Here is a 25,506-nt window from a genome sequence, read left to right on the forward strand (position 1 = left end):
CAAGCCCAGCTAAGAATGAGAACCAGGGGCCCTGGTCTTGCGGGGTGCAGACTGGAGACACCCGTGGGGTGTGTGGGGTACTTGACACCGAGAGATCCCACAGGACGCCCCTTCCGCGTGTGGACCTTCGGACAGCCTCAGAGTGTGGGGCTGACGCATCACCACTGGGGGAGGGCAGGGCCCAAGGCAGGGGGAGGGGCTGAGTGCAGGGGCCATTTGCTCACCGCTCAGTGTCTGCCCCTGGCACCTGAATGCACGCATTCGGTAAGGTTCCACTGCAGCAGACCAAGGACCTCACAGGCCTGTTACTGTACGACCAAAGACTGCACGCATTCAGCCTGAGGTCAGGCTATTAAAGCCAGGGGGAGATGCCACACTTGGTAGGCTACAGAGATGGGGTGAGGCCAGGAAGAAAGTCAGGGTCAAAACATCTTCAAAGGATGGGGGTCTCCTTTAGTTGTAGTCCTGAGGCACACGGTGGGACCCTCCAGTCTACACCCCACCCTCTTCACTCCCACCTCCGTCCAACCTTTCTCACCACTGGGGGAAAAAAGTGGACTCAAAGCTAGAGTTTATGAGAGTCAAGATTTATATAAGTTCAAGTTACTTAAATTACTTATTCCTAAATTGCACAATGCTGGAGCCAGTCTAAAAAAAGAATCAAACACACCATTCCAAGTTAATTCAATGAGTTACTTTTTTTTTTTTTTTTTAACAAATGTGTACAGCAAAGACTCCCCAGATGACGCTTGTCCCGTCTGGTTTCCCTGTCGGGTGCACAGGAAGCTCCTTCCCGGGCAGGAGGAGCCAGGGTGGGCAGGTGTGCATGACAGGACTCACTTCTTGCAGGTGAAGTGCATGGAAAAACCTTGAGTTCCCTTTGTTCTCCAGTGTATCTTGTACAAAATATTACATTTTTAAACATATATTTACAGTTTGCACAAGTAGAAAATGGTTATAAATTACAACCAGGCTTGGCAAGATCACTGTTCCCTTCCCCACTGACTGGGGCCAGAGGTATGACAATCACTTCATATTTACATCTGCATTAAAAAGAGTCTGGGTTCCCAGAGACTCAGAGGAAGGGCATAAAAACCGCTTGAATGCATCAGATCATGTAGGTGAGCCGTATAGGGAATCGATACCAATTAGTCAGTTCATGGCTGCTCCCTGAAGAAAGACTGAAGTAAAAGAAACTCCCTCAGGCGGGCCACACACCTCGGCTTGCCTGCTGCAGCCTGCAGCGTGCTGGCGGGGGAGAGGGTGGACGGAAGAGGTGGGGAGTGGAGGGGATTAGGATAACCTGGGAGAAACTCAGAGCACGGTTAAGCCAGTTGGCTCGTATGGCTTTGGAAAGAACCACAGTTGAGTCCCTTTTCTTCAGAAAGGAATCATGTTCTCCATGGTACTACAGATGGGGAAGAGCGGACTCAAGAGGATGACACCGGTTACTCTCAGGTTGTAGCTTTGCCTTGAGTGCCAAGCCCAGTCTCAACAGTGCAAAAAAAGACTCAAGCAGTAGCCCCGGGCCAGGGTCAGAGGCTCGCATAGTAGCTGTCCACCCACTGTGCAAGGCCTCGCTCCACCAGCAACCGGTTTATCAACACCACCTGGAAAACAAAGTCACCTTGAGAGCTCCGCATGCGGCACCTCGGGGCCACCCCTCAAGCCATCAAGGGTTCTCCTCCAGTCTCCAGACTCCAGCCAGGAGCAGGCGTACATGTGGGGCCTGACTCCAACGGGGGCTTTTACACAAATGTTGCTGCCCTCGTGGCATGGAGACAGGCTTCTCAGTATGCTGACAGAAACCTAAGCTTTGATATGAGGAGGACAGGAAAACCCAGCAGCCAGAAGACTTCAGAAGGTCTAGAGCACTAATGGCACTTTGGGCTGGATCACTGCACGTTGAGAGGGGCTGTCTTGGTACTTCAGGGTGCTTAGCAGCACTCCTGGGCCCGATGACTAGATGACACTGACGTGACCATCCCCAGGCGTGACACCCAAAGTGTCCCCTGGGTGGTGCTGGATTCTAGTTATTTCCTGACTAGTCAGGAGGAAGCAGTGTCAGACCAGTTCCCAGGCAACCCTGGACTGCCGGCGGGCAACTCTGATGCACTGGAGCCAGAACTCACCTCATCGCCAACCACACTCCACAGCTGAATCAGAGGGAGGCCGGTCGGACTGTAACTCGTCACCTGCAGGGAGGGAAAACATGCTATAAAGCTACTCCTGCTACATCTTTTAAGCCTGCTGGCCACCCTGAGGCCCATATGGGAGGGAAGAAAGAGGGCAGAACTTCAAGGTCAGGTCCCAAGAAGCCTGGACACTTCACTGAGTGAGGCAGGAGGCTCCCTTCCCTTCCCTGCCCGCCCCATCTGCTACCCCCACCACACACCTGGGCGAGCAGAGCTGTATTTCCTGTCATCTCACTCATAGCTGCGTCTGCTTCCGGTGAAAAGTGGTCATCATCTTTACAGGGAAGAGGGAAAGTGGCATTTAGATGCTGACCAAAGCAAAGCATTCTTTTCACCTACACAACTTGTCAGCACATCCCAAGCAGGACGCTCCAGAGGCTGCTGAGACCTGCACTTGGGCAGAGCCAGGCCTCCACGTGACTCAGGTGGATAAACACAGGGTCCCTCATGCATGCTAACCCCTCAGGACAGGAGACAAAGGAAAGACACGCTGCCTTCAACGGCAATGCCACCCCACTTATCCGGGTGCCAACCGTGCGGGGCATGTGTCTACTCAGCCCCATGATCAGCAACACCCTACAAAGCAGGTGCTAACATTGAGGTGAAGGCCGATGCCCAATGCACAGAGAGGAGCAGGGAGAATTCCAATCCAGGCAGTAGGGGCCTGGGTGGGGTATGAGGCAGCAGCTTGCTCTGCTGGATCAAAGGAAGGGTAAAGATGGGAGGCAGATGTGTCTGAAGGCGTGGGGAAGTCTCAGAAGGAGGCGGCACTTCAGCGGTGTCGTGGCTTGTGTCTAGATGTCCCCCAAAGCCTCATGAAGTCGTAGGTGGGGCTTTACAGAGGTAGCCGGATCTAGGTTATGTGCTGCTGGGATTAAGCACAGGATGACTGTGGCGCAATGCGAGGATTAGAGCTGCCCCTCCCTGGGTGTGAGTGCTACCCACCCTAAGGGTAGAGAGCCTGGATAAGATACAAGGGACAGCAAGAGGGATACTGCTTGCTGCTTGTCACTTGCTGCCATCTGTGTGCAATGAACTGTTCCTCTTCTCCGATGCCCCTCTGCCATGCCCGCCCTGCCACGGAGCCAGCCAGCCATGAACTGAAAGCTCTACAGAATGTGAGCCAAATAAACCTTCCCTCCTTTTGGGTGTCAGGTATTTTGTCTCAGCAACGAGAAAAGGAGAGAAGTGGGTCTAGATAGATTGTTTGGCTGAACGGAAACAGAAAAGAGTGGGGCAAGAGCAAGGAAGGAAAACAAAACAAACACGTTTCCCAGTGTTTTGTCTGCCAGGACTCTGTGTTTTTTAAGGAGTTTGCTTTAGGCAAGCAAGAACCAGATCCAAAAGGGCCACGCTGCGGAGGGACAGGGATGGGATGAGCAATTCCTGCAGAATTCAGCAGATGCTATTTCAGCACCTTCGCCACTACTTCCTGGGTTTATGTAATTCTCACAGCCACTCTGAAAGACTAGCACCATCCCTGTTTCCCCCTGGAAATGCTTTCTGAGTTCCCATGGTGCCCCTAAAGAGTGCTGACTCCACTTAGCTGCTGGCCCCATGTCAAACTGCCCTCTCCAGGCCGGGACCATGTTCCGGCAGGTGCCGAGCTGGAAGGCTCGCCATGCAGGCTGTCTGAAAATGGCTAGAGTGGTGGACCCCAGAGACGGCCCTCAGCACAGCAGCCCTGCTACTGCCTGGGAACTTGCTGGCTATGCAAGTTCTCGGGCCATGGCCCAGGCCTATTCAACCAGAAACTCTGATGACAGTGGCAGCAGCCCTGGGTGCAGAACACAGACCTACATGCAATAACTGCCACCCCCAGCAGAGGCCCCCCACCTGTTACCTGACAGGGGCATCACGCTGTCCAGAAGGACTTCTGCTCCCTGGAATGGCAGGGTCACAAAGTCAGACCTGGAAAAGCAGGAGGGGACAAGCTTAACATGGACTTAAAGGCTGACATTTGGATTTACCTTTTGCTTATTAGCACAGTTACACCCACAGCCCAGGGCGATACAGCCCAGCTGAATGCAGGCAGGCAGCCCTGCTGCAAGCCTGACCTCAGATTCCTGCATCAACCCAGAAAGCAGCCCCGCTGCTAATGCCTAACACTAGGCTCAGGGTGGCTGGGAGTCATCGGGTTTGTTCAGCTCACACCCCACTAACACACAAGGCAACAGAGGGAAGTAGTACTTCGTCTGAGGCTGGGAGAACTGAGCCACATGCCACCACACACCAAGCAGGGCGTGGGCCTGTCTCCGAGCCTCCACTCACCTGATCTGCCGGAGCACATCCACTTTCACCCTCTTATATCCGCCGTAGTCCACGTAGCGAATCTCCACCTCATTGGTCTCCTCATAGGAGGCCACCACCTGGGCTCGCCACCAGGCTCCGTCCACACCAGGGGCGGCACAGATGACTGTTACTGCAGGCGGGAGAGGAGTGTGGACACACTGAGCCCAGAGCCAGGCACTGGTACCCAGGGTCCGCTCCAGCCCACAACTAATCAAGAGCATGGCTGGGGGCATCCCCTGTCCAGTCCCTTCTACCCCCATCATCCAGCCTTCGCCTTAGGAGGAGCAGAGAGCACCTGGGCAGCCAGCAAGGCTGTGTTCCAGAGGGTCATCAAGTCCCACCCCGGGGAAGTGGGGAAGGGCGAAACCCCAGGCCAGCTGGGGTGGAGACAGGGGCTGACTACACTGAATGCCAACCCTTAAAGGGAGCCCTGGTGCGTCCACCTCTGGACTCTGCTCAATCTTCAACTAATGGGTTAGAGAATATGATGAAAACTATATCCTTATTCTTCCAAAAGAAAAACAACAACAAAAAACCCCCAAATGGATGGGGTGTTCTTGATATGGATCAAAGCAACAAAGGTAAAAGTGACCAAGGTCAGTTTAGATCCCAGCTCCTGCTCAGTGATTCCACAGCAAACCCATTTCAGAGGCGGTTTCCTCACCAGTCACATGGAGATGGCAACTCAATGTGTGGGTTTGCTGGGCTCGGGATCTTTATCATAACCAGCGTATGCCCGAAATGCTTCCGACTAAGCTGTATGACACCACTTAAAGTGGCAGGATTGCGATCCGAATCCGTACGTCAAATCTCTTACTACAATCCCATGGCTCTGCCAGCCAACAGAAATGCTAGCTCTGAAGAGCCAGGAAATAATCCAGCATGACTCCATGACGATGGCAGGAACTCAGGGATCCCTGTCCCCTGAGAGACCCAAGAAAGGCTCCCTCCCTCCTGAGTCAGGACCAATGACAGAACAGACAAGCCGCAGCCTGGCCAGAGCCAGGAGCCCCGGGGCAGCACTTACTCTCCACCGGGGTGGGCAAGGTGGGGATGCCAGGCTGAGAGTAGCAGAGGTACATCTGCTGGTCCAGGCTGCGCAGTGCATGGAAGGTAGGGTGTGTGTGCTGCTGCACGAACAGGTGGCCGGCGTTGACCTGGTTGACCACGATCACCTCCACTGTGATGCCATCAGGCAGCATGAGCTGTAGAGGGAAGAGGCAGTGGATAATGCATTGATCCTTCTCCTGTTTGAGCTAGGGCCACATGCCCCAGTGCAGTCTCTGAACTGGTACATCTCTGAAAGGGGCACAGCCACCTAAAACAAGGGGGCACCCAATGGCAGAGGTTCAACTTCAGCCGATGTGGCTGTTGCACTGCAGTACCAAGAGCAGCCAGTAGAGGCAGCCTTGTCTTGGGGCAGGGTGACTAGAGAGCCTGGGTAGCCAGGATGCCGGATGCAAGCAGGGTGTATCCCTTGGGGGCTTTCCCTCCCCTTCTCATTTCTTCTGATAAGGCCACAAGACCCTGGAAACAAACACGGGACAAGTGGATGCTAAGAACCAAGTGCCCAAGAAAGAGGGTGGGCAGCCCACAAGCCTGCCAGCCAACTCCTGGACCTGCTGCTGGCTCACACCAGCTACAGATTGCCAGTGTCTGCTCTGCCTTCTCAGCAGTGAGCAGCAGTCTGCAGTCAGGCCCACCACCAAGGTCTACCAGAATCTGCATCCTGTTTGTTCTTCTCCCTCAGGTCCTGCTCTTCTCCTCCCTCTACAGATTTCCTAATTCATTCTCACTTTGGGCTTTGGCCTGTAGTTGTGCCAGTATGTCTCTACATGGCTTGTCCCCAGGCACTGGTTTTCCTGGTGCCTAGTGACAGGCAGCAAAGTAGGGTTTCTGGACTGTGTCTCCTCCAACTCTGAGCCTAGTGGCCCCAGGAAGAAGAGCTTCCTCTGGCCAGGAACCCTGGCCTCTCGGTGACTACCCTAGCCCTGCTGGCCAGAAGCATTGGAAGATCCGCCCCAGTCCCACAGGGCCAAGCAGAATACAATGGGAGGAAATCATACAAACCACCTCATTGTTTAAGAAGTTTGTCCCCCAGGAGAGAGAGAGAGACAGAGACACTGACAGCCTATGGTCAAGCCTCCTCAGAAAAAATAATTTATAAGTAAAGTGTGGAGTGCAGTTCAGCCCACTCCCAATACTCACAGGAGGGGAACATCCCCTCCTCCCCTCTCAGCCCAGGGTCACTAGGGAGGACAGACAACTGCAATGTCACCATCCCAGACAAAACCCGAGGGAGCCATCTTCACAGAGCACACGTGCAGCCCATGTGTGTGAAGCACAGCCAAGTCTTTGGCCCACAGAACTCTGTGTGTCTACTGGTGAGGAGAGGCACAATGAGGCCAGAGGCGAACCCTGCGGAGTAAGAATGAGGAGCTCAAGGGCCCTGGAGATGGCAGCTCCCCTCCTGCCAACAGCCAGGGCTTCCTAGGGGAGAACAATTCAGGCAGTTCTTGGGAGAGTGAAGGGAAGGGAAACCTTCCCTGATCCAACTCAGCTACAAGTGAGGAACTGCATGGCCCATCCCAAGCCTCCCAGGCCTCTGGGTTACGACCCACACAGGGCTTCTTAAAAGCTGCCATGTCCAGAGTCACCTGGAAATCATCTGGAGGCAAACACCTAGAAAACACAAAACATGACTGTCCAGTGGCAGAGCTAGGACAGCGCTGGCCTCCCATGCAGGTCCCAGAGGCTAACACCTCACCCAGTCCCCAGAGATGCAGGATGTAGCTAGCAGTGGAGGCCCAAAGTGAGAGGGCGCAGGCCACAATGTGCTTGTGGCCTTCTAGGCTCAGAGTGGGAGGAGGTTCTCATTTGGGGTACGTCTGGGGGAGAGCACCTACCCAGGATGTCATAGGTAGAGAAGGCAGTGCCAATGAAGGTAACGGGGGAGCGTAGATATTGGTGAGGTTCAGTTCCTTAAACTTCTTCCCAATCAAGTTCAGAGCTTTGTCTACGTGATGTTGAGAACCTAGACAGGATACAAAATCCCAGAGGGAAGGGTAAAGTCAAACAAACTCCCCCAAACCTGCTACCCCACAGGACTCCTCCTAAAGTTCAATGGCATCTCTAAGGTACAAAATGCTAAGCTTTGCTTGGTCAAGAAAGTCATGGAAAGCCATTTGCCTTTTAAGCGATACTGCTGCCATTCTGATTTGTGCTCTGAACCGAGAGGCAGCTGGCAGAGCGGAAAAGGCCCAGTCTCCTTTAACAGAGAGCCTGTCTTCTACGAGGGAGCTCATGTGGGGTGCCAGGCACCACCCACCCAGGACCCGGGCCCTGACCATCCCAGGAGTCTTCTGGCCAGAGATCTGGTGGGGTGGGACCCAAGTCCCCTTTCCGATCCTCCTGCTGCCTGGGATGAGGAGCAGTTCCCGCTCAGGGATAGACTCCAAAAGGATAGCAAATAGGGCTCAAATGCTTCCCTTCACTTGCATTTCAGGTAAGAACACTAGAACACAGGTAGCAGCTGCCACTGACCTTCTATATGGCAGATCTGAATATTCTGGGTGTAAGGCAGGGTTGAGATGTAGATCTTGGCACCAGAGGTCTGCTTCAGGAAACTCACATAGCGCCCCTGCTTGCCAATTAGCCGGCCAACTAAGTGCTTCCAGGGAGAGGGAGAGAGATGAGGGAGTTAATAGGACACTAACCCACTATGTCCAGAAGACCTGCTTTTGTTGAACACAAAGTCATACTAACTCTTACTGTATTAGCATTTATTGGCCAGTGCTGTTCTAAGTACTTAAATTTACCATAGTACCTGTGAAACAGGTAAGCTATTTATTTTTTTTCTTTTAGAGACAGGGTCTCCCTTTGTAGCCCAGGGTGGCCTCAAACTTGCAATCTTCCTGCCTCAGCCTCCCAAGTACTGGGATTATAGGCAAGTGCCACCATCATGTTCAGAAAGAAATAATTTTATCACTGTTTCACAGATGAAGAAACAAGTCAAGAGAAGCTAAGGAACCCACTCAAGATCATACAGCTATAACCAGCTGAATGAGGCAGTGGCTCCCATTTCATCTCAGGGATGTGGCTGAGACCCAGAAAGTAAAGGCAGGGTCCCCTCCACCATACACACACAGCAAGCAGCCCAGCACAAGGGCTGACTGTGAATCCTCACACACCTGTGGCCCCAAGTCTACTCAAGCCCCAGGAAAAGGGCTCAGTTTAAAAATGAAGGCCAAGCCATGTGTGGTGGCGCAGACCTGTGGTCTCAGCATTCAGGAGGCCGAGGCAGGAGGAATGCTGTGTGTCAAGCCTACCATGGGCTACATAGTGAGTTCAAAACCAGACTGACTACATCGTGATACCCTGTCTACAAAACAAAACACTGGAAATTAAAGCCTAAGAAGCTTTGGGTTCCCGTTGCCAAAGGTCAACGCATGAGGCACACATAAGCGCCCAGCGAGCCAGAGCTCAAGGCAGACAGAACTCAGCCATAATGCAGATGAGCCCGAAACAGTGACCCCAGCCAGCAGGGCTGCGAGGGGCCTCATCCCTCCTCACCCAGAGCCTGGCTGGCCGTGCCCCATCACCACGGAGGTCAGGCGGGCTGCTAATGAGGTCACCGGGAAGGAGACACTGCAGGAGCCCGTGGCTGTGGGCTACCACAGCCCTCTGGACCCACAATTCGGACCCAGCTGGGGCTCCACCTCAGCACCACGCCCAGCGCCCCAAGAAAGCAGCCTGCCGCCAATTACATCTGAGCCCCACGGATGAGCACCAAGATGGGGATAATAAGTTCTAACAGCAAGAGGCTGGAAACCGAGCAAGCACCGAGGAACTGGGACTGGTGAGGCAAACTGACATTCACACGATGAATAATGCAGTTAAAATTGCATTTTCAAAGAATATTGCTGGAAAATCACATTGTTAAATATTTAAAAGTATTAATTAAAGCAACACAATCTAAGTTTATTTAAAAACCATAGGGTACGAGATGAGGAAGAAATAAGTCTTTACAGTCACCCTCAGGGGTAAGATCAGAGCAGGTTATTTTCTTCCACGTCTTTGTACTTTTGAGCCCTCTACACATGGGCTTATGGTCTGCTCGGTGCTGAAATACACGTCACACAGGGCAGGGCACAGGAAGGGGCCTGGCTACCCTGTCCAGTTTTGCTAGCGTGTGCCCAGCACACGGAGCCGAGATGGCCTGGATGGAAGGGATCCCACCTGCAGTGGCCCGAGCCTCGGAGAAGCCAAGCACTCCCTTCCCTGCGGTGTGGGCTCGCACAGGGCCTTTCTGGTCCACTGGCCTCCTGGTCCTGTCCCACCCCCACTAAGCCAGAGGGCCCTGTGGGTGCCCTACCTTCGGCACCTCGATTTCCCAGATGATGAGGTCGACCTTCTTGGGGTTGGAACCGGCCTGGGCGCTCTGGAGGTTGTCAGTCTTCCTGCCACCACAGCAGCTCTCTGAGTCCATGCTGTTCCCGTCGGAACCTGAGAGGAGGTGGTGCACACACGCAGATCCGGCTCAGCGATGGCGGCAGGATCCAAGCGGCCAGGTTCTCATCCCGAGCACCCCCACCCCTCAGCTCGGCAGGTACGACTGTCAGCTCAGTCTAGAGGCTCAGGAAAGCCCCGATGGAAGGAGGCCTGGGGATCGATACACCTAATTTTAGCCCTCCACAGGCCCACTTGCCCATTTGGCAGCCGGGCCTGGCCACAGCTGCTGTAACAAACACAAGTGGTGAACTAGAAAGGGGTGGACTCTATGCTGGGGAGGGGAGGGGACGGCCCACAAGTCCACGTGGTCCGGGGAGCTGACCCTCAGTCTTGTCCCAACCATCTCACCACCCTTCCTACTGTCTCAGTCTCAGACCAAGGATCTCCTGTCCCCAAGTCCCCGGACCTTGGCTCCCAGGCAGTGGCCTTCAGCCAAGAAGAGCAAGACAATCCCCTCGCAGCTTTCCTAAGGGCCCTGTTCTCATCCCTGTCACAGCCCACTCGCCTCTCTGCCACATGAGAACAAAGAAGGTGGATTTTCTTGCTTCTGCTTAGGCCCAATGGGCAACTCTGAATACCCTTTGGAGCTCCAAACACTGAGCTAAAGCTCATTGTCAAGGGGAGCGTGGAAGTGGGACCGTGACACCAGCGTGAGCTGTGTGCTGTCTAAGGGTGTGCCAAAGGGGCCATCATAGAAAAGTGGGTCCAATGCCGCTCCCAAGTGCTTCAGGCTTAAATATGGACAACAATCGCCAGAGACACATCACACCGAGAGTCTACTAAGTTAATTGCTACGTGGTTTCTCCAAAGGTGAGCATAATCTTTTACATCCATAGGCTGTCTGGATATGAAGGACTCAGGTTTAAAGAGATTCTGCTCTGGTAGGGCGTCACCTTCACAATGACCTCTGCCCTCAACACTAGGGGCTCAGAACAGGCTTCTTGTGGGGAAACCACCCTTTCTGAGACTGTGTGTGCTTCATTTGCTAGCCTGTTAAAAGCCAAAAAGGCTGACGAGGGCATTGCTCATGTCCAACAAAGGGCAGTGGCCAATGACTACACCCAGTGGCATCCAAGGGTGGCTCAGAACCACAAGGCCTTCAGCAGCCTGTATTCAAAGGCCAGCTTCCAGCCCCGAGCCTGGCAGTTCCCGCACCCCCAACTTGAACATCTTCCCCACAAAGCAGGGCGACTTGAGAGCACTGAATTGGGAGCTTGGCACCACGAGGCCTGCAGTAACGGGCCTTTCTTGAGCCCTGGGCCCTCGGTTACCCTGAGGCTCAGTTACAGCCTCTTCTACTGCAGAGCCAAGCTCTGAAGCCCTTAGCACATCTCGGTGGCGACTGCAATCAATATAGAGTTGGAACTCACAAAACTGAAGGACTCATTTATTCAGCTGATAATGGAAAAAAAATCTTTCTTCTCACCTTCTTTTAAGATGTAATTTTAAAAAGATTTTATATCCTCACATTAAAGTGTATCATTTTTTTTCCTGATACCGGAGATCGAACTCAGGACCTTGTACCTGTGAAGCAGGAGGCAGCACCAGTGAGCTAAATCCCTGGCTAAGGTGTATTTTGTGGTACCTGGCCTTCCAGAACTAATGACTGGCAGCATTTTTTTTTTTTTTTCTTCTACAGCTACATAAACAATAGCAGTCTTAATTGCATCCTGGCCTGACCACAGGCAGGGCATGGTACACACCAGATGCAGCTCAAAGTGGTAAAACACCCAAGAAAGATCCCCAAACTTCCAGCGTGGAGTGGAAATGGTAGGGAATGCCTTCGGGACAAACAAGTCAGACTGCCTCTCAGGAGTTGTAGCATCCTCTGTGAAATGACTGGAAATACCCCAGGGGAGTTGCAAAAGCAGGGTCAGGAGCTGCTGACCTGTAAGTTAGCGGTCTGAACTGTCTACGCTGGGGCCAGCAATCGAAAAACCCAGTGGACACTTCATTACCAAAGTGTCCCTCTTCCCTGGGGTGGAACTGCAGCTGCACAGAAAAAAACAATGGCTGAGGCTCAGCAGAGGAGGTGAGAGCAACAACGGAAAGCTTCGAGCCTCCCCCGAGTACTCAAAGCTGTGGCGTTCCTGGGGCACTTACCCTGTAAGAGCTTCTGCAGGACAGCAGGTGAAGACATGGAACAAGCACATGATTAAAAGGAATCAGCCACTGAGAAACATGCACCTGTACCTGTCACGCGGGAGTACGCTAAGGAGGCCTGTGTTAAAAACTCCATAAGGGGTCTGTTTTCCAAACAGAAAAGCACACTAAGGTAAGTGGTGGTCCCCACACTGAGCTGACTTCTTCTGAAGGGCTAGGGAGGCTCCCTGGCTGGCACAGCAAGTAACAGCTCCGGTGGCTACAGGGTCACAAGGCCGCCTAACTTCTCAGTACCCACCCACTCTGCAGACCAGCAGCCTTCCCCTAACAAATTCAGGTGGCCCGCCCCATTCCTACAAGTCACTGCCTAGACCCTCCTACCTCCTGAGTGATCAGCTTCCGCATCCACGCTCCATCCATCCTCAGTCCCCACGTCTGACAATTCCCCCTTCAGCACCCCATTGCTGAAGGGCTCAGTACTGTCTGGCAGCGGTGGGGTGATGACCTTGTCCCTGGGGCTTGAGTTGGTCTCTGTGCAACAGTCTTCGAACCCTGATGTGCTGACGGAATCTGAGCACCGCCCCGAGGAGGCCACTGAAGGGACACTCTGGCTGTCTGACGACATGCAGGTGACACAGGTGGCATCTTCTACCAGGGTGCTGGCCTCGTCCAGTGGATCTCCGAGGTGGGCGTCCGGTGGTGGGCAGGGGGCAAGAGAGATCGGGTGTGCGGAGTTCTTTGGCTTCCTGTCCTTGGTGGGGCTGGACAGGGGGCTGCTCAGGCAGCTCACGTAGGTCTTTGGTGGCGGCAGGTCTTCTGCCAGCGGCCCTGGAGAGGGGAGGGCAGTGTTCAGTGGGCTAGCGGCTTGCCCTGCTGTGGCTGGAGTGGGGTCCACATCATCTTGCCCCGGGACAGTTTCCTGGCTGACCGGGGCACAGTTCTCCTCCTCTTGCTGCCCCTGCGGCTGACTGGCCGTGGCCTGATCCACCAGCCCCGCAGGCTTGCCCACAGTGGTGGCCAGGACCTCTTCAGTGGCTTCTAAGATCACCTGGGAGATGATCTGGAAGGCAGCCTGTTCAATCTTCTTATTGACATCCAAGGCGTCCTCTCTGCCCAGCTCCACCAGGCCTCTATCCCTGGCTTTGCCATCTGTGACCTGGGGTGCTGGTGTCTCCTCCTCCCTTGCCAGCTCTGTAGGAGCCGGCTCCACACCGCCACTTAGCAGCTTCCTGACTGCACACTCTCCTTTCGGCAGGGCCCCAACTGCCCCGACCACCAGGGACAGGCCACCGCTCCCTTTCTCTTCCCTGCCTCCTGAGCGGGCCGGGCTGCAGGGCTTGTCGTTCTCCGGGTCTAAGACGTGCTCCTGGGGCAGCAGACCCTCCTCCAGCATGTCTTCCCCCAGCACTGCACTGCTGGTCCCCTCGGCCCCACCCGTCTCCCCATCTCGTGCTTTCTCCCCAGGGTCGCGCTTCTCTGTGGCAGGCATTCCACCACGTGTGGGCTCCCACTTACACACCTGCACTGCTTCATGGGGGAACGCAAGGGGACACCCCAGAGGGGCAGATTTGGCCTCGTCACCCATCACGGCCAGTTCCGTCTTTGCGCTGTTTTCTTTGGACGTTCCTGCACGGGACCTCGCCTCAGTGGTGTCAGGCAGGCTGCCTGAGGACTCTGCCCTGCGATGGGGCAGGTGGGTCCGCAGCAAGGCTGAGGGCTCCATGGAAGGCTTGCCTGCAGTGGGCTCGTCCTTTCCTGGTGGCTGTGTGACCGTCGGGAGTGTAGACACGACTGTGTGACAAGCCTCTTCCACGGGGACCAGTTCCTTCGTGGGGGGGCCAGCCCTTAATGCCACAGCACCAGACTCTGCCTGCTCTTCACTGCTGCTGACCTGCTGTTTTTTACGAGAGAAAAACCACCAGCCGAGGAGCGCCAGCATTCCGGGCAATGCCAAGGGGAAGAGTGAACGGAACTGGACTGCCATCCTGGAGGTGTGCAGCACTTATGCCTGGGGAGAGCAGGGGAGAGGGACATGGGCATTATGAGAGCCAGGTATGAGGGCACAAAGTGAGCTACACCTTCACGGGTCTGCGCTGTAATGGAGATAACGAACATAAATGCATCAGTATTCTAGGTGGTTCTAACGTTCAGCGGAGGATGGAGAGACACGACCCCCACCCCCGCTCCAGTCCAGGGCTCTGCTTCTCAAACTGCAGTCCTCGGGCCAGAAGCACCGAGAACCACCAAGGAACCTGCTGGGAATGCAGCCCCTCAGCCCCACCCAAACAGAGCTTCTTTTAACAAGGGGTGGGGGGTGGCGGTAGTGTCACAAGCACATTGCCATTCAAAGAAATGCTAGGAGATGTAATCTGTCCCCAAAGAGTTAGGGTGCAGGGCATGCAGGAGATGAAGTCATCTGCAGAAAGTTCCCTCCATGTTCAAGATGAACCCCCTTGTCAACACGCATGACGAAGCAATGAGACTGGGAGTACGGAGCAGGAGGCAGTGGCCAGGGCTCTGATGACTTTGTCTACCTCTCTGGGTGGAGAGTTTCCACGATGCTACCTCAGCACTTCAGATGCAAACACGCAACTTTGTGACATGCTATCCCCCGTATGACTTAACCCTCCACGCGTGGCTTGGAATGTATTCCTACCTAAAATGTTAAAATAACTTGTGATCAAGCTGGGTGCTGTGATGCATACCTGTAGTCCCAGCATTCTGGGGAGGCTTAGGCAGAAAGACCTCAAGTCTGAGCCTAACCTGGGGAACTTAGCAACTTTGTGAGACCTTGTCTAAAAATAAAAAAGTAAAAATAAGAAAGGGCCAAGGGCCAAGGATTTAGCTCAGTGGCACTGTACCTGCCTCACAAACACAAGGTCCTGAGTTCGATCCCCAGTACTGCAAAAAACAAATAGGGCTGGGATGTAGCTCAGTGCAAAGGCCCGGGTTGCAAACCTGGGGGCTAGGGGGTCCAAGGTCATCGGACAAGGAATGGGAAACCAGCTTCTATTCCACATTAAACATGGAACCCACTAGAAAGTACACCCATGGCAGAAGGCACTACATGGGCCAAGAGGAAGATCATACTACTTTTTAGAGAGCTTTAGTAATTGCTTTTTGTGGGGGAGTACTGGCGATTGAACTCAGGACCTTGCACTTGTCAGGCAGGCGTGGCATCACTGAGCTACACACCCAGCTCTAGCAACTGCTCTTAAAACATTATGAGCATACACTATGACCCACAAATCCTATACCTGTAATCTTGAAAAACAAAAATCACAGCTCTATCTAGGCAGAGGTCTATGTAAGAACACCCACTTAGTTATTATTTGAAACAAAAACCTGGAATTTACCTTTCAGGGGGAATCACCGCTAAACATAGAGTGAAACCCATGGATATACTAGCACCAATGTTAAAGAAGCTGGTCTTAGGTATGGACATGGAAAAAGCATTGTACACAGAAAGCAAGCTACAGACAAAGATATATGTGATGTTTATGCCCAAAGAATCATGGAAAACCTGGCAGACACATACTCCAAGGCATGAAGTTTGGAGAGGGAGAGGAAGCTTTTGTACATCAACTCTGTATTCTACAACCTTGATTAATTCATTTATTAGATCTATTAAGTTTTTAGTAGATTCCTTGGGATTTCTTATCTATGGCCACAAACAGAAAAATATTTCTGTAACAGTGTCTCTCCAATCAGAATCCACATTAGCATCACACTGGGAAAGCATTTAAAAGCTTTCCGCCAAGGCACAGGAAGACCAATTAAATCAGAATCTCTAAGGGTGAAAATCAACACCATGCTTTTTTTTTTTCTTTAAACCCAGGTGATTCCAACTTGCAGTCACGTTTGAGAATCACTGTTCTGCAACATCCCTCACATACTCCAAGATGTAGATGACAGGAGATTTAATTCGTGTATGTTTTATGCTCAACCTATCCATATAAAAAGTAAAGACGATCTGAGAAGGGAATGAGGGCAATGGTATGCAACTACAGTCTGTAGTCAGGAGAGCAAGTCCTCCCCAACGGGGCAGGAGTGAACACAAGTACAGCCAGGCTCTGGACCCATATTCTCATGGGGTCAGTAAGTTCAATTGCTGGCCAGGGATAGTGAGTAGCACACTCCTTTAATCCCAGCGGCTGAGGGGCTGAGGCAGGAGGATTGCTTTCACTTTAAGGCCAGCTAGAAGTACATAGCAAGACCCTGTCCCAAAACAAAACATACCAAAAAGTAAAAAACAACAACAAAAAACAAAACAAAACAAAACAAAAACCACCCTAGATTGATTCCTTATTAACTAGGCAATTCCTTTTCAGTAAGACCTACTGTGATTCCCACAATATTTTATCAATTCTCTGATTCAGGAAAAAAGATCAAGTTGAATGGAGTAAACAGCTGCAAAAGAAACCCTAACAACCACTCCCAGAAAAGGCCACACCAAGGCCCCAAGGCCACAGACTGAAATCAGGTGTATTCCAGGAAGGAGTCATCAGTGAAGACAGGACACACAAGATAGCAATCATCTCCCAAATCAGTAGAAGCCCTGACCTTCAGAACCAAAAGTTGATCCCAAGAGCCCTGCCTCTCCAGCAGTTGCTAAGTCATCCTGCCCAGTCTCCCCAAACCCAGAAGCGGGCTACGCTACAAAAAGGAAGGGCTCAAACATGCACGCTAGTCTGGCTTTAGTTGTACACCCTTGGTGATCCATACCACAACCCAGCCCTCAGCCTACTATGACTCTGTATCCTTCTACTTCATCTGCTCTCTTCCTGTCCTTGCCCAGCAGAGTGCCCAGAATCAGCAGCCAGGGGCCACAACATGCGCCCTGCTGCTGCTCTGTAGCATAAAACGGCCATAACTACAATCAACTATCCAAGCCTCCCAGCCAAGCTTGCTCCCCAACTTCTGCACCTCTACTCCTAAGAAGCTACTCAGCTGAGTTCAACCCAGGAAACAGTGCCCTGTTGTTCTGCCAGGAGGGCCTCCCAGCAGGGCTGAACACTCCTAATCTCAGACCCCCCAACCCACAGAATCCAGAATAATCCACCAGGAGGACTCCTCGTGACCACTCTCCCCACCCTCCCCTCCCACTCCAGGCTACAGCCGGAGACCAGACATGCTGCCAAGGAACAAGGAACTAGGAGCCCGCTTCTGTGAGGTGAGTGGCTCAGCACACACAGCCCTTTCCCTGGGACTACTTTCAAGTGCAGGAACTGCCCAAGAGGAGGCCCCGATTTATCTTTAACTTGCTACCTGAGGATTAAGATTAGATAGCCTTTCTCCACCAACACTGGAGGTCCTGGGATCAGCAGCCACACACCCAAAGGCCTTGGCTGCAACTCACCAGCCTAGCTGGGTATTGCAAAGCTTGCCACTGCCAGAAGGCCCTTAGAGGGGCTCCCACAGGCAACTTATGCCCTTCACCACCCCTAGTTCCCACCAGCCAAGAAAAACAGCTAGCTCCTCAGTCCCTAACGCCTGCGACAGTCATACCAATCAAGAGGACATCTTGGGATGGCTAAGGCACTGTTTTCATCAATTCACACTGCCTGCCAGACCACCAGGAAGGAGGTGGCACAGAACGTAACCACCTTCCCCAAAGGCTCAGACAGGCTGTACACATGCACCCCTTCAGCCTCACAAAGTTTTCTGCACCTCCTTTCCTTCCTTCTCCGGCAGACTCTTACGACTCTTTGTCCAGCCATTGTTTTTAGGTGAACTGAACACCATAACCTGGAGTATTCTCCCACAGCTAAATGGAGGCCACCTCCATGGCTGTCCTCTCCCCAGGACTGGGAGGCAGGCCAGCTGCAGTCAGAGGAAAGCTGCCCACAGGGAAGCTGCGAGCCCTGCCCTCGGGCTGGGGGGGTGCACACTCGGCTATTTTGAATCTGTTGGAATTAAATCGCTCTCTGCTTATTTTTAGCAGGTCCATTTGCCCGGGAATAGATGCACGCTGGCTCACTGCCAAGCAGTCACACAGAACTGAAGGCAGGCACGTGTGTTAGCCACAAGGCCCTTGCATTCATCTGCTCGCTCCAGGCTCTGAAAAGATCCCTCCTTTCTCCTGAAAAGTAGCTGCAGCTTCTCAGAACAGTTCCTAGAGAAGCTGTGGCCTCACTCTCCACCTGACTTAAGGACCAGTCGTTGCAGTCTAGAGCTTTCTGCTAAACAAGAAAACAAATTCCTCAGAATGGCACAGAAAAAGTGTTGGTCCCAGTGACTAAGCCAATTTGGCCGCAGTTACTGTGAAAAAAAGCCACATATAATTGAAGGGAAAGTTAATCACAAAAACAACAGCTTAGGAGCCAAGTGCCCAAGTCACTCCGGGCTTGGGCCTGCTCAGCGGAGCCACATCTACTAAGTGTTCTGAAAGAACTGCGTACCTCCTCTCAACTGGAAATCTCAACGTTTCTTCCATATACCCACATCCTAATAGCCAACACTGCCTGGCCAAGACAATCTACCCCCAAGAGGGCAACACAGCGAGCTCTTGGTGAGGGCTCTTCCCCTGAGCTCGGTCTTACCTGGCAGGGAATCAGACTGACAGCCACGCCCCGAGGCCCCAGCGCTGAGATGGTGCAGGTGAGGCCAAGCCACCCTCCACTTGGTGGGAGCTCAGGCCGATCACACACTCAAGAGCTCTCCAGCAGACTGCAAGCGTACCTCATGGTTTGTATCACAAAGGTTTTCTAGTTCCTCATCAGGTCACATTGCTCATCTCGCTCACACTCAAACCTATATTAGGTGCTGTGAGAAGCTGTCACCAGAAGCTCACAATCCAGACGCACTCTCCATCCCTCACTCACTCATCCTCACAGACCCCCTGCCCCACAAGCAGCCAAGCCAAGGAGTAGGCAATGGGAGCTCAGGAAGCCCCCTCAGAGGTCTAGAATTTCCTCAGGTAGCCACGAGTGGGGAAAGATAGGGACACAAATGAAGGTTCCAGTGCCTTTGGGGGTTGGAGGTGTAGTAAGTTAGGGGCAGAGCTGGAACAAGTCCTAGGAAGAGAAGCTAATGAGCAGGTAGCGGGGCCAGAAAGGCAGCATGACCTTTATGGTCAAGGTGATGAGAACAGTTGCAACATGGTCAAAATAGAGCAGGTCACCAGAGGCAACAGGCAGGCGATCCCCATGTGGCGAATGCTATCCAAGATTGGCAGCCGCTTAGTCACAGGGGGTTACTGAGCACTTGAGATGTGACAAGTGTGACTGGGGCACTGAATTTCAAATTTTACTGAAAGTTAATTTAAACAGCCGCTGGTGGCTGCCTACCAAACAGTACGGTTCTATGGGATGTTCCCAGAAGACCCCCCGAGAAACATGAGGGCCAGCCAGTGGCTGCGAGGCCAGCACCTACCTTGCTGGCAGGGTGTGGTCCTGCCTCTGATGGGGGCGGCGATGGTGAGCCTGGGTCGCTCTCACGAAGCAACATGGCTGGGACCCAGGGTCAGAATGCTGGAGCCATGCTTCTCGGGGACTGGTCTTGGCCCAGCCCCGGTGTTCCTTGCCATCTCGGGGGCCTGCGTAAGCTCATTCATGAGGGCACCCGCACCATTCCATTAGCTCACAGAGGGGCTGTGAGGCCCTGTCCAGGGTTGTCCCCACACCCTCCATTGTGATGGTGCCACAGACAGCAGGAAAGCTGGGCCCACATGCTCTGGGGCAGCTGCCGGTACACCAGCAGTCAGGACGGTCATGGAACGCGTTCCCAGGCTGCTCACAGGAGGGCCAAGGCTTAACCAACACCTGCCCAGCAAAGTCTTCTCTGGCCAAAACAGCATCCCAGAATCCAAAGCCAAGAGATTCAGGTAAGAGCTGAAAGTCAAAATTCCCTCTCTGCCTGACAGTCTCTTCCGGCTCCAGTCCAATCAGAAGTTAAACTAATTCCTGGCTTGGAAAATGTGGTAACAAAGGGAGCCACACAAGGGTGGGGCGTCAGCTTTTCTCCTATGCTGACCAACCCAGGCAGGTCCAGCCTCGCTCCTTTTTTGAGTGATGGGGTGAGGGTCACCTACTGCTCTTACCAAGTCCTTCCCAACTGCTCACCAGGGGCTATGAAGACTGTGTCCAGCCCACCCTGCTCCTTAAATTGGGCTTCTAGTGACCACCTGGCTTTATAAAAGTGAATTCCGCCAGGCTCCTGAAGACTGTTACAAAGCAGGTGCAGAAAGGTACACCTGGGTTTATGAAGTTCCTACCCATGACCACAGAACATGCCACACAGTGCCTGAAAGTGCCGAGCAGAGATCTGACAGCAAGAGAATTTAAAAGCCCCTACAGAAAACATGTGCCTGCAAAAGAAATCAATGGACAGCAAAACACCCTTCAAGACACCACCTCCAGTGGGCAGAGGAAGACCCCAATTTCCCAAACAGCAGACTTATGACCAATTCAGCAACCACATAAAGGTATACTAGAGCAATTTCTATTCAACAAATATTTATCAGTACCCATAGGGCACCAATTCAATGGAACAGAAATTAAAATTAAGACAAAGGGCTAGAGATTTAGCCCCAGTGGCTCTGCCGCTTGGTACAAGGACTCGAGTTTGATCCCTGATTTAAAAAGAAAGAAAAAGAAATTAAAAGACAAGTCACTATTATCCTTAGAACACTCTCAATCCTTCTGTTTCTTTAGGGACAAAAACAATGACCTCATATCCAGTGAACTTGTTATGGCAGCATCTGACCAGATAAAAATTTGGTCTAAGAGACAGGTAAAGTGTCCAGCTGGCACAGGAACCAACTAGGAAATAGGGTGCCAGTTTCCTGAGACGAGGAGGTTCTAATGTCCCTGGCTGGGGGTGGAGGGGAAGGGACCTTAGCCTGCATGTCATCATCAGGAGAACAGAGAAGGGCTGGGCTGCCTCGTTCAATGTACAGACTTTAATTCAATACCAATTTTCACCACCTCCAGGTCCCCTCTTGTTTGTTTATAGCCTCCAGAAAGAAAGCCAACTCTTTTGCTGGTGGAAGGGATCTACCAACCTAGTTGTATTTTCCTACTTTCCACTAATCCCCTATGTTTAGTCACCCGCCCAACCCAAGCCATGAATGCCTTCAAAGGTGGCCTGCCCTTCTGTACACATCAGCTTGCCTCTTGTTGGCCACCACGCATGCACGCGCACTTTCTTAGAAAACGACTGGAGGATGTGCTCCACCAAAACAGAGTAAACCAAGAAAGGAGAAAGGCACTGGATCCAAATAGGAACACAAGGGGAGGAAATTCACAGGAGGAAGGCGAAGTAGAGCCAGGTTCCTGCCTCCCCCAAACAGTATGCAACTGTTAAGAGCACCTGGTTCATTTAAACACAGTAAGAGGACCTTTGCACCAATGGCATGGGTTCTAAGCAACAGCCAGGGCTCAGGGGAATCGGGAGAACTTGTGAGACACAGAAAAGTAAGCAAGAGAGACGCCAGGCTTGGTGGCACACACCTATAATCCCAGCACTAGGGGCGCTGAAGTAGCAGGTTTGCAATGAGTTCAGGGCCAGCCTGGGATACATACTGAGTTCAGGGCCAGCCTGGACTACATAGCGAGACCTTGAAGAAAGGCAAGAAAGAAAGAAGAGAGACACAGAGGAAAGAAGAAAGGGAGGAAGAAAGAGAAAGAGGAAGAGAAACGGAAAGAAAAGAAAGGAAAGGAAAGGAAGGAAAGAAGAAAAAGAAAAGAGAGAGAAAGGAGGGATAGGGAGAGGGGTGAGGGAGGGAGGGAGACCAACCAACGGACTAGGGTGTTAACTAGGAGATGAGAAAAGAATCGGAAACCAAGAATTCTCTGCAGCCTAAACAATGTCTACATTGTAATAATGTATACCCTGAACTTCAACTTGACCTCATCTTAGGAGGATGAAGGAAGTATAGGAATGAGCTAAGTCCTTATCTCTCACAGTAGGAAAAAAAAGGGAAGAACCAGATAATGTCTTTTTAAAAGAAAGCTACATGGTGGCACATGCCTATGATACCAGCACTGGGTAAGGCTGACGTAGAAAGAGTTCAAGGCCAGTCTGGGCCACACAGTGAGTTCAAGGCTAGCCTGGAATACACAGTGAGACCCTGTCTTTAAAAAACCAAAATAAATAAATGAAAACTAAAAATTTAAAAGAATTTTTTAAAAAGAAAAGGTATGCTCGAGCTGAGGATTTAGTTCAGTGGTGCCACTACCTACCTCACAAGTGCAAGGTCCCGAGTTCATTCTCCGTACCAAAAAACGAAAGAAAAAGGTATGCTATTAAAAAACAATGGTAATGCTGGGGATTTGGCTCAGTGGTTCCACTACCTGCCTCACAAACGCAGGATCCGGAGATGGATTCCCAGTACCAAAAAAGACAAAACAAAACAAATAAAAAATAACAACAACAAAAACCCGTGGTAAATGGCAGAAAGATGAAAGTATTAAAAGTAGCTGCCATGGAAGCAAACAGAAGGGGGCAGGTACACACGGGACAAACCCAGGGCCTTGCAAGGCTAGGCGGGTACTCCACCTCTGAGCTACACCTCCAGCAAACGACCATCCTTTCAAATCCTGTACACAGTCAAAGTCAAACATACTGGGTGTGGTGGTGAGAGGGCGACACAGAGGATCAAGAGTGACTCAGTGAGACCTTGTTTCAAAATACAAAATTTTTAAAAAGGGCCAAGGACCTAGCTCAGTGGTGCTGTGCCTGCCTTGCAAGCACAGGTCCTGAGTTCAATCCCAGGTAAACACACACACACACACACACACACACACACACAGTCAACTCTTTCTGCAAGGAACACTAATACAAAGTTCATTCTTAAGCGATATACAAGTAACAATGCACGACGTTACCATACAGCTTTGTGTTTCCTGTTACCCATAATAAATATCCATTAGTGCCAATTCATCTAAACACAAAATTTTAATGTTTTCTTTTCCCACAATAGTTGATGTCAATTTTGCTTCAGATACCCCTGAAATGCCCTGCTGGCAAAAGGGTAAAAATCAAGAAAAGAACATGCTTCCTAACAGACCCTTCCAGAATCAAGGCAGTGGTCTCCCCACCCCACTGAGGATCAGCCAGCATCATGGAGCAGGATCCCCCAGAGCCAGCCATTTAATAAAGATTTAAATACTCCCTGTGAACAGGTTCCACAGGCAATGCAGGGAAAGAACGCTCAGGAAGCAAAGGTGGAGGCAGGGACTCAAACTTTAGAGAATATGATACTGCAAGGTAGATTCAGCAACTTAATATAACAGACCAGGGTGCTGACAGTGAGCGAGCCCCAAGTCTGAAGATATCCCTTGCACACAACAAATTAACTACAGTCCTGCGCATGTAGGACGGTAGCGGGAAGGTTGAGAAACAGTCTCTCCTATCTTTTCCATGGTTCGGATGAAAGGCAGGGGGTGTTGTGAAGGGAAAGCTCTAGCTGAACGCTGAGGGGATGCCTCTCAGAAGCGGCACCAAGTGGGAATAGTGAGAGCTGTGCCAGGATCGGGGCAGAAGGGGAGAAAGCTTCAGGCAGGGAGAATATGTGCCCACGCTCCAAGGCAGAACAATCTTGGCTGACTCAAGAGACAGCAAGAACAGGAGGCCAAGACAGGGTCAGAGCACTACTGCCCAAAAAATGGCTCCCAAGCACAATGGCCAGAAGGTAGATGTGGACTTGCAAGGCCCTGAAAAACTCAGCTCACAGACCTTCTCCTAGAGGGAAAGAGCAGGGGCTTTTTTGTTCTTAGCTCAGAAACAGAAGTTGCTTCCAGATTCCATCCCAGAAAGAAGATGCCCGTTTGAGAGCATGAGGTACTCCAGAATAAAGAAGGGCCTTACTTTTTTACTTGCAGTTCTCAGCAAACTCATTTGCCAGGAAGCCCTGCCCACAGTACACATCAGCTTGAAGAGCCAAGTTCTGGACATGTACCCTCAGTCTCCACCGTGCACCAGAATCTGTTCCAGCAAGGCGGTCCGGCCCTGGAGGCGGGTACACAGTCTCACGTAAGCCCTTGCCACTTCTTTGAATCAGACTCTGCAAAAAACAACCTTGCTCTCCAGCCAACATAAACCATAGGCAACAGAGGGCCTTATATGGCTCGAAGCTTTCTTAATCAGAAACAGATAGATGGGCTAGAGTTAGCAGCTGCATGAGAGAGACAGAAAGAGAGAGAAAGAATGGATAGCATACAGACTTGTTTGTCAAACTCCTTTTTCATCCCTCTTCTGCCTCCCTCATCTCCCAGCAAAGAACTCCTACTGGAGGCCAAGGCTTTGCAGCCTGCTGTTTGCATATTGGTTTAAGCCAGAGGACACCCGCAATCAGGCTGCTAGCTGATCCATACTTTGAGTCTTTTGTGTCCACTGAGTGGCTGGCCCTTAGGTTGGGCAACTTCACGTGAAAATAGGGTTATGTGGTTTCCTGAGAAATCAGCTGCTGGAGCAACAGGGGATCCTCATTCCCTAGGCAGCAGTCCTGACCACTGGTTCCCAGCTCACTGAACGGCCTCAGTCACAGGCCTGTCTGACTCAGGAGATGGGCGGGGCGGGGCCCTGCCCTTGAGCCAGAATAGAAAAATCAGCCCCAGCGACCTCTAGAGAAGCTAACCTGTCCACACAGCCCAGGGCAGTGTGTAGGGTAGCTTTATTCTCTTCCCTTTCCTGATTAGGCAGAGGCAGCGGTGACAGCAAGAGGCGAGTCCAGTACTGGACACTGTAGCCACATGCACTTGGCTGTCCTAAAGGATGCCACCTGCTAAAAATAGCACATGCTTGGCCAAGTGGGCCACACCAAAGTCAAAGGACAAAGCAGGGAGATTACTGTCGGCTCTGCCTTCTCTTCCAGAGATACTTCAAGGCACACATAGTGCTGGTCGCCCTCCAAGGCAGCTCAAGAAGTGGGAGTCATGCTGGGGCTCTGTTGGAGGGGTGGGATGGAAGCTTACAGAAGCTCGGGGCAGCTCTCTCCCCTATGGGTTGTGGTCCCTGGATCTCCCAAAGGCACAGGGAGGCAAAGCAGGAGAGAAGTGGAGGTGGGAGGGCACTGTGCTTGAACCAGGCCACTCCTGGGTGATAGCCTGTTGCGGGCCAGGGGATGGAATCATGACCTCCATGTGAGGTCTGACAGGCCACGTTATTATTAGCTGAGGAATGAGTGACTTCAAGGTTGTCTTTTCAACCCGCTGAGACTTCAAAGTAGTTTCTTGGACCCTATGACACAGCTACTTGTTCTATGAGGCTTTTTTATTCATGATCATTACTCAAGCATTTCAAGTGTGCATTAGCCTGATGACAAAACAGGGCTTTGGAAAGACAAGAGTTACAGAGTAATTCATGAACTTCAGTTTCCTGTAAAATGGGTTAAGAAGGGCTGGGGATTTAGCTCAGTGGTTCCACTGCCTGCGCCTGCCTTGCAAGCGCAAGCCGGAGAGTT

General features: G+C 51.9%; 1 protein-coding gene across 3 annotated transcripts in view; it reads right to left on the reverse strand.

The window, feature by feature from the left end:
- Window positions 1–679: 679 nt before the first annotated feature.
- The window catches only part of Akap1 (A-kinase anchoring protein 1), a 29,487-nt gene continuing 4,660 nt past the window's right edge, over window positions 680–25,506 (reverse strand). The window contains exons 1-11 of one of the 3 annotated variants that reach the window (XM_010620221.3): window positions 19,476–19,960; window positions 12,483–14,109; window positions 9,862–9,992; window positions 8,031–8,157; window positions 7,394–7,521; window positions 5,515–5,692; window positions 4,467–4,617; window positions 4,039–4,106; window positions 2,396–2,469; window positions 2,133–2,195; window positions 680–1,610 (exon numbers count right to left, since the gene is read on the reverse strand). In XM_010620221.3, the coding sequence (XP_010618523.1) occupies window positions 1,536–1,610; window positions 2,133–2,195; window positions 2,396–2,469; window positions 4,039–4,106; window positions 4,467–4,617; window positions 5,515–5,692; window positions 7,394–7,521; window positions 8,031–8,157; window positions 9,862–9,992; window positions 12,483–14,085 (2,598 nt within the window). In that variant the 5' untranslated portion in view covers window positions 14,086–14,109; window positions 19,476–19,960 and the 3' untranslated portion in view covers window positions 680–1,535. Of the gene's footprint in view, window positions 1,611–2,132; window positions 2,196–2,395; window positions 2,470–4,038; window positions 4,107–4,466; window positions 4,618–5,514; window positions 5,693–7,393; window positions 7,522–8,030; window positions 8,158–9,861; window positions 9,993–12,482; window positions 14,195–19,475; window positions 19,961–25,506 lie in introns of those variants that run through there. The other 2 variants (XM_010620222.3, XM_010620223.2) reach the window with 2 other exon arrangements.

This window comes from Fukomys damarensis, unplaced genomic scaffold (genome assembly GCF_012274545.1).
Source record: "Fukomys damarensis isolate Sample0158 unplaced genomic scaffold, DMR_v1.0_HiC HiC_scaffold_13, whole genome shotgun sequence".
Lineage (NCBI taxonomy): Eukaryota > Metazoa > Chordata > Mammalia > Rodentia > Bathyergidae > Fukomys > Fukomys damarensis.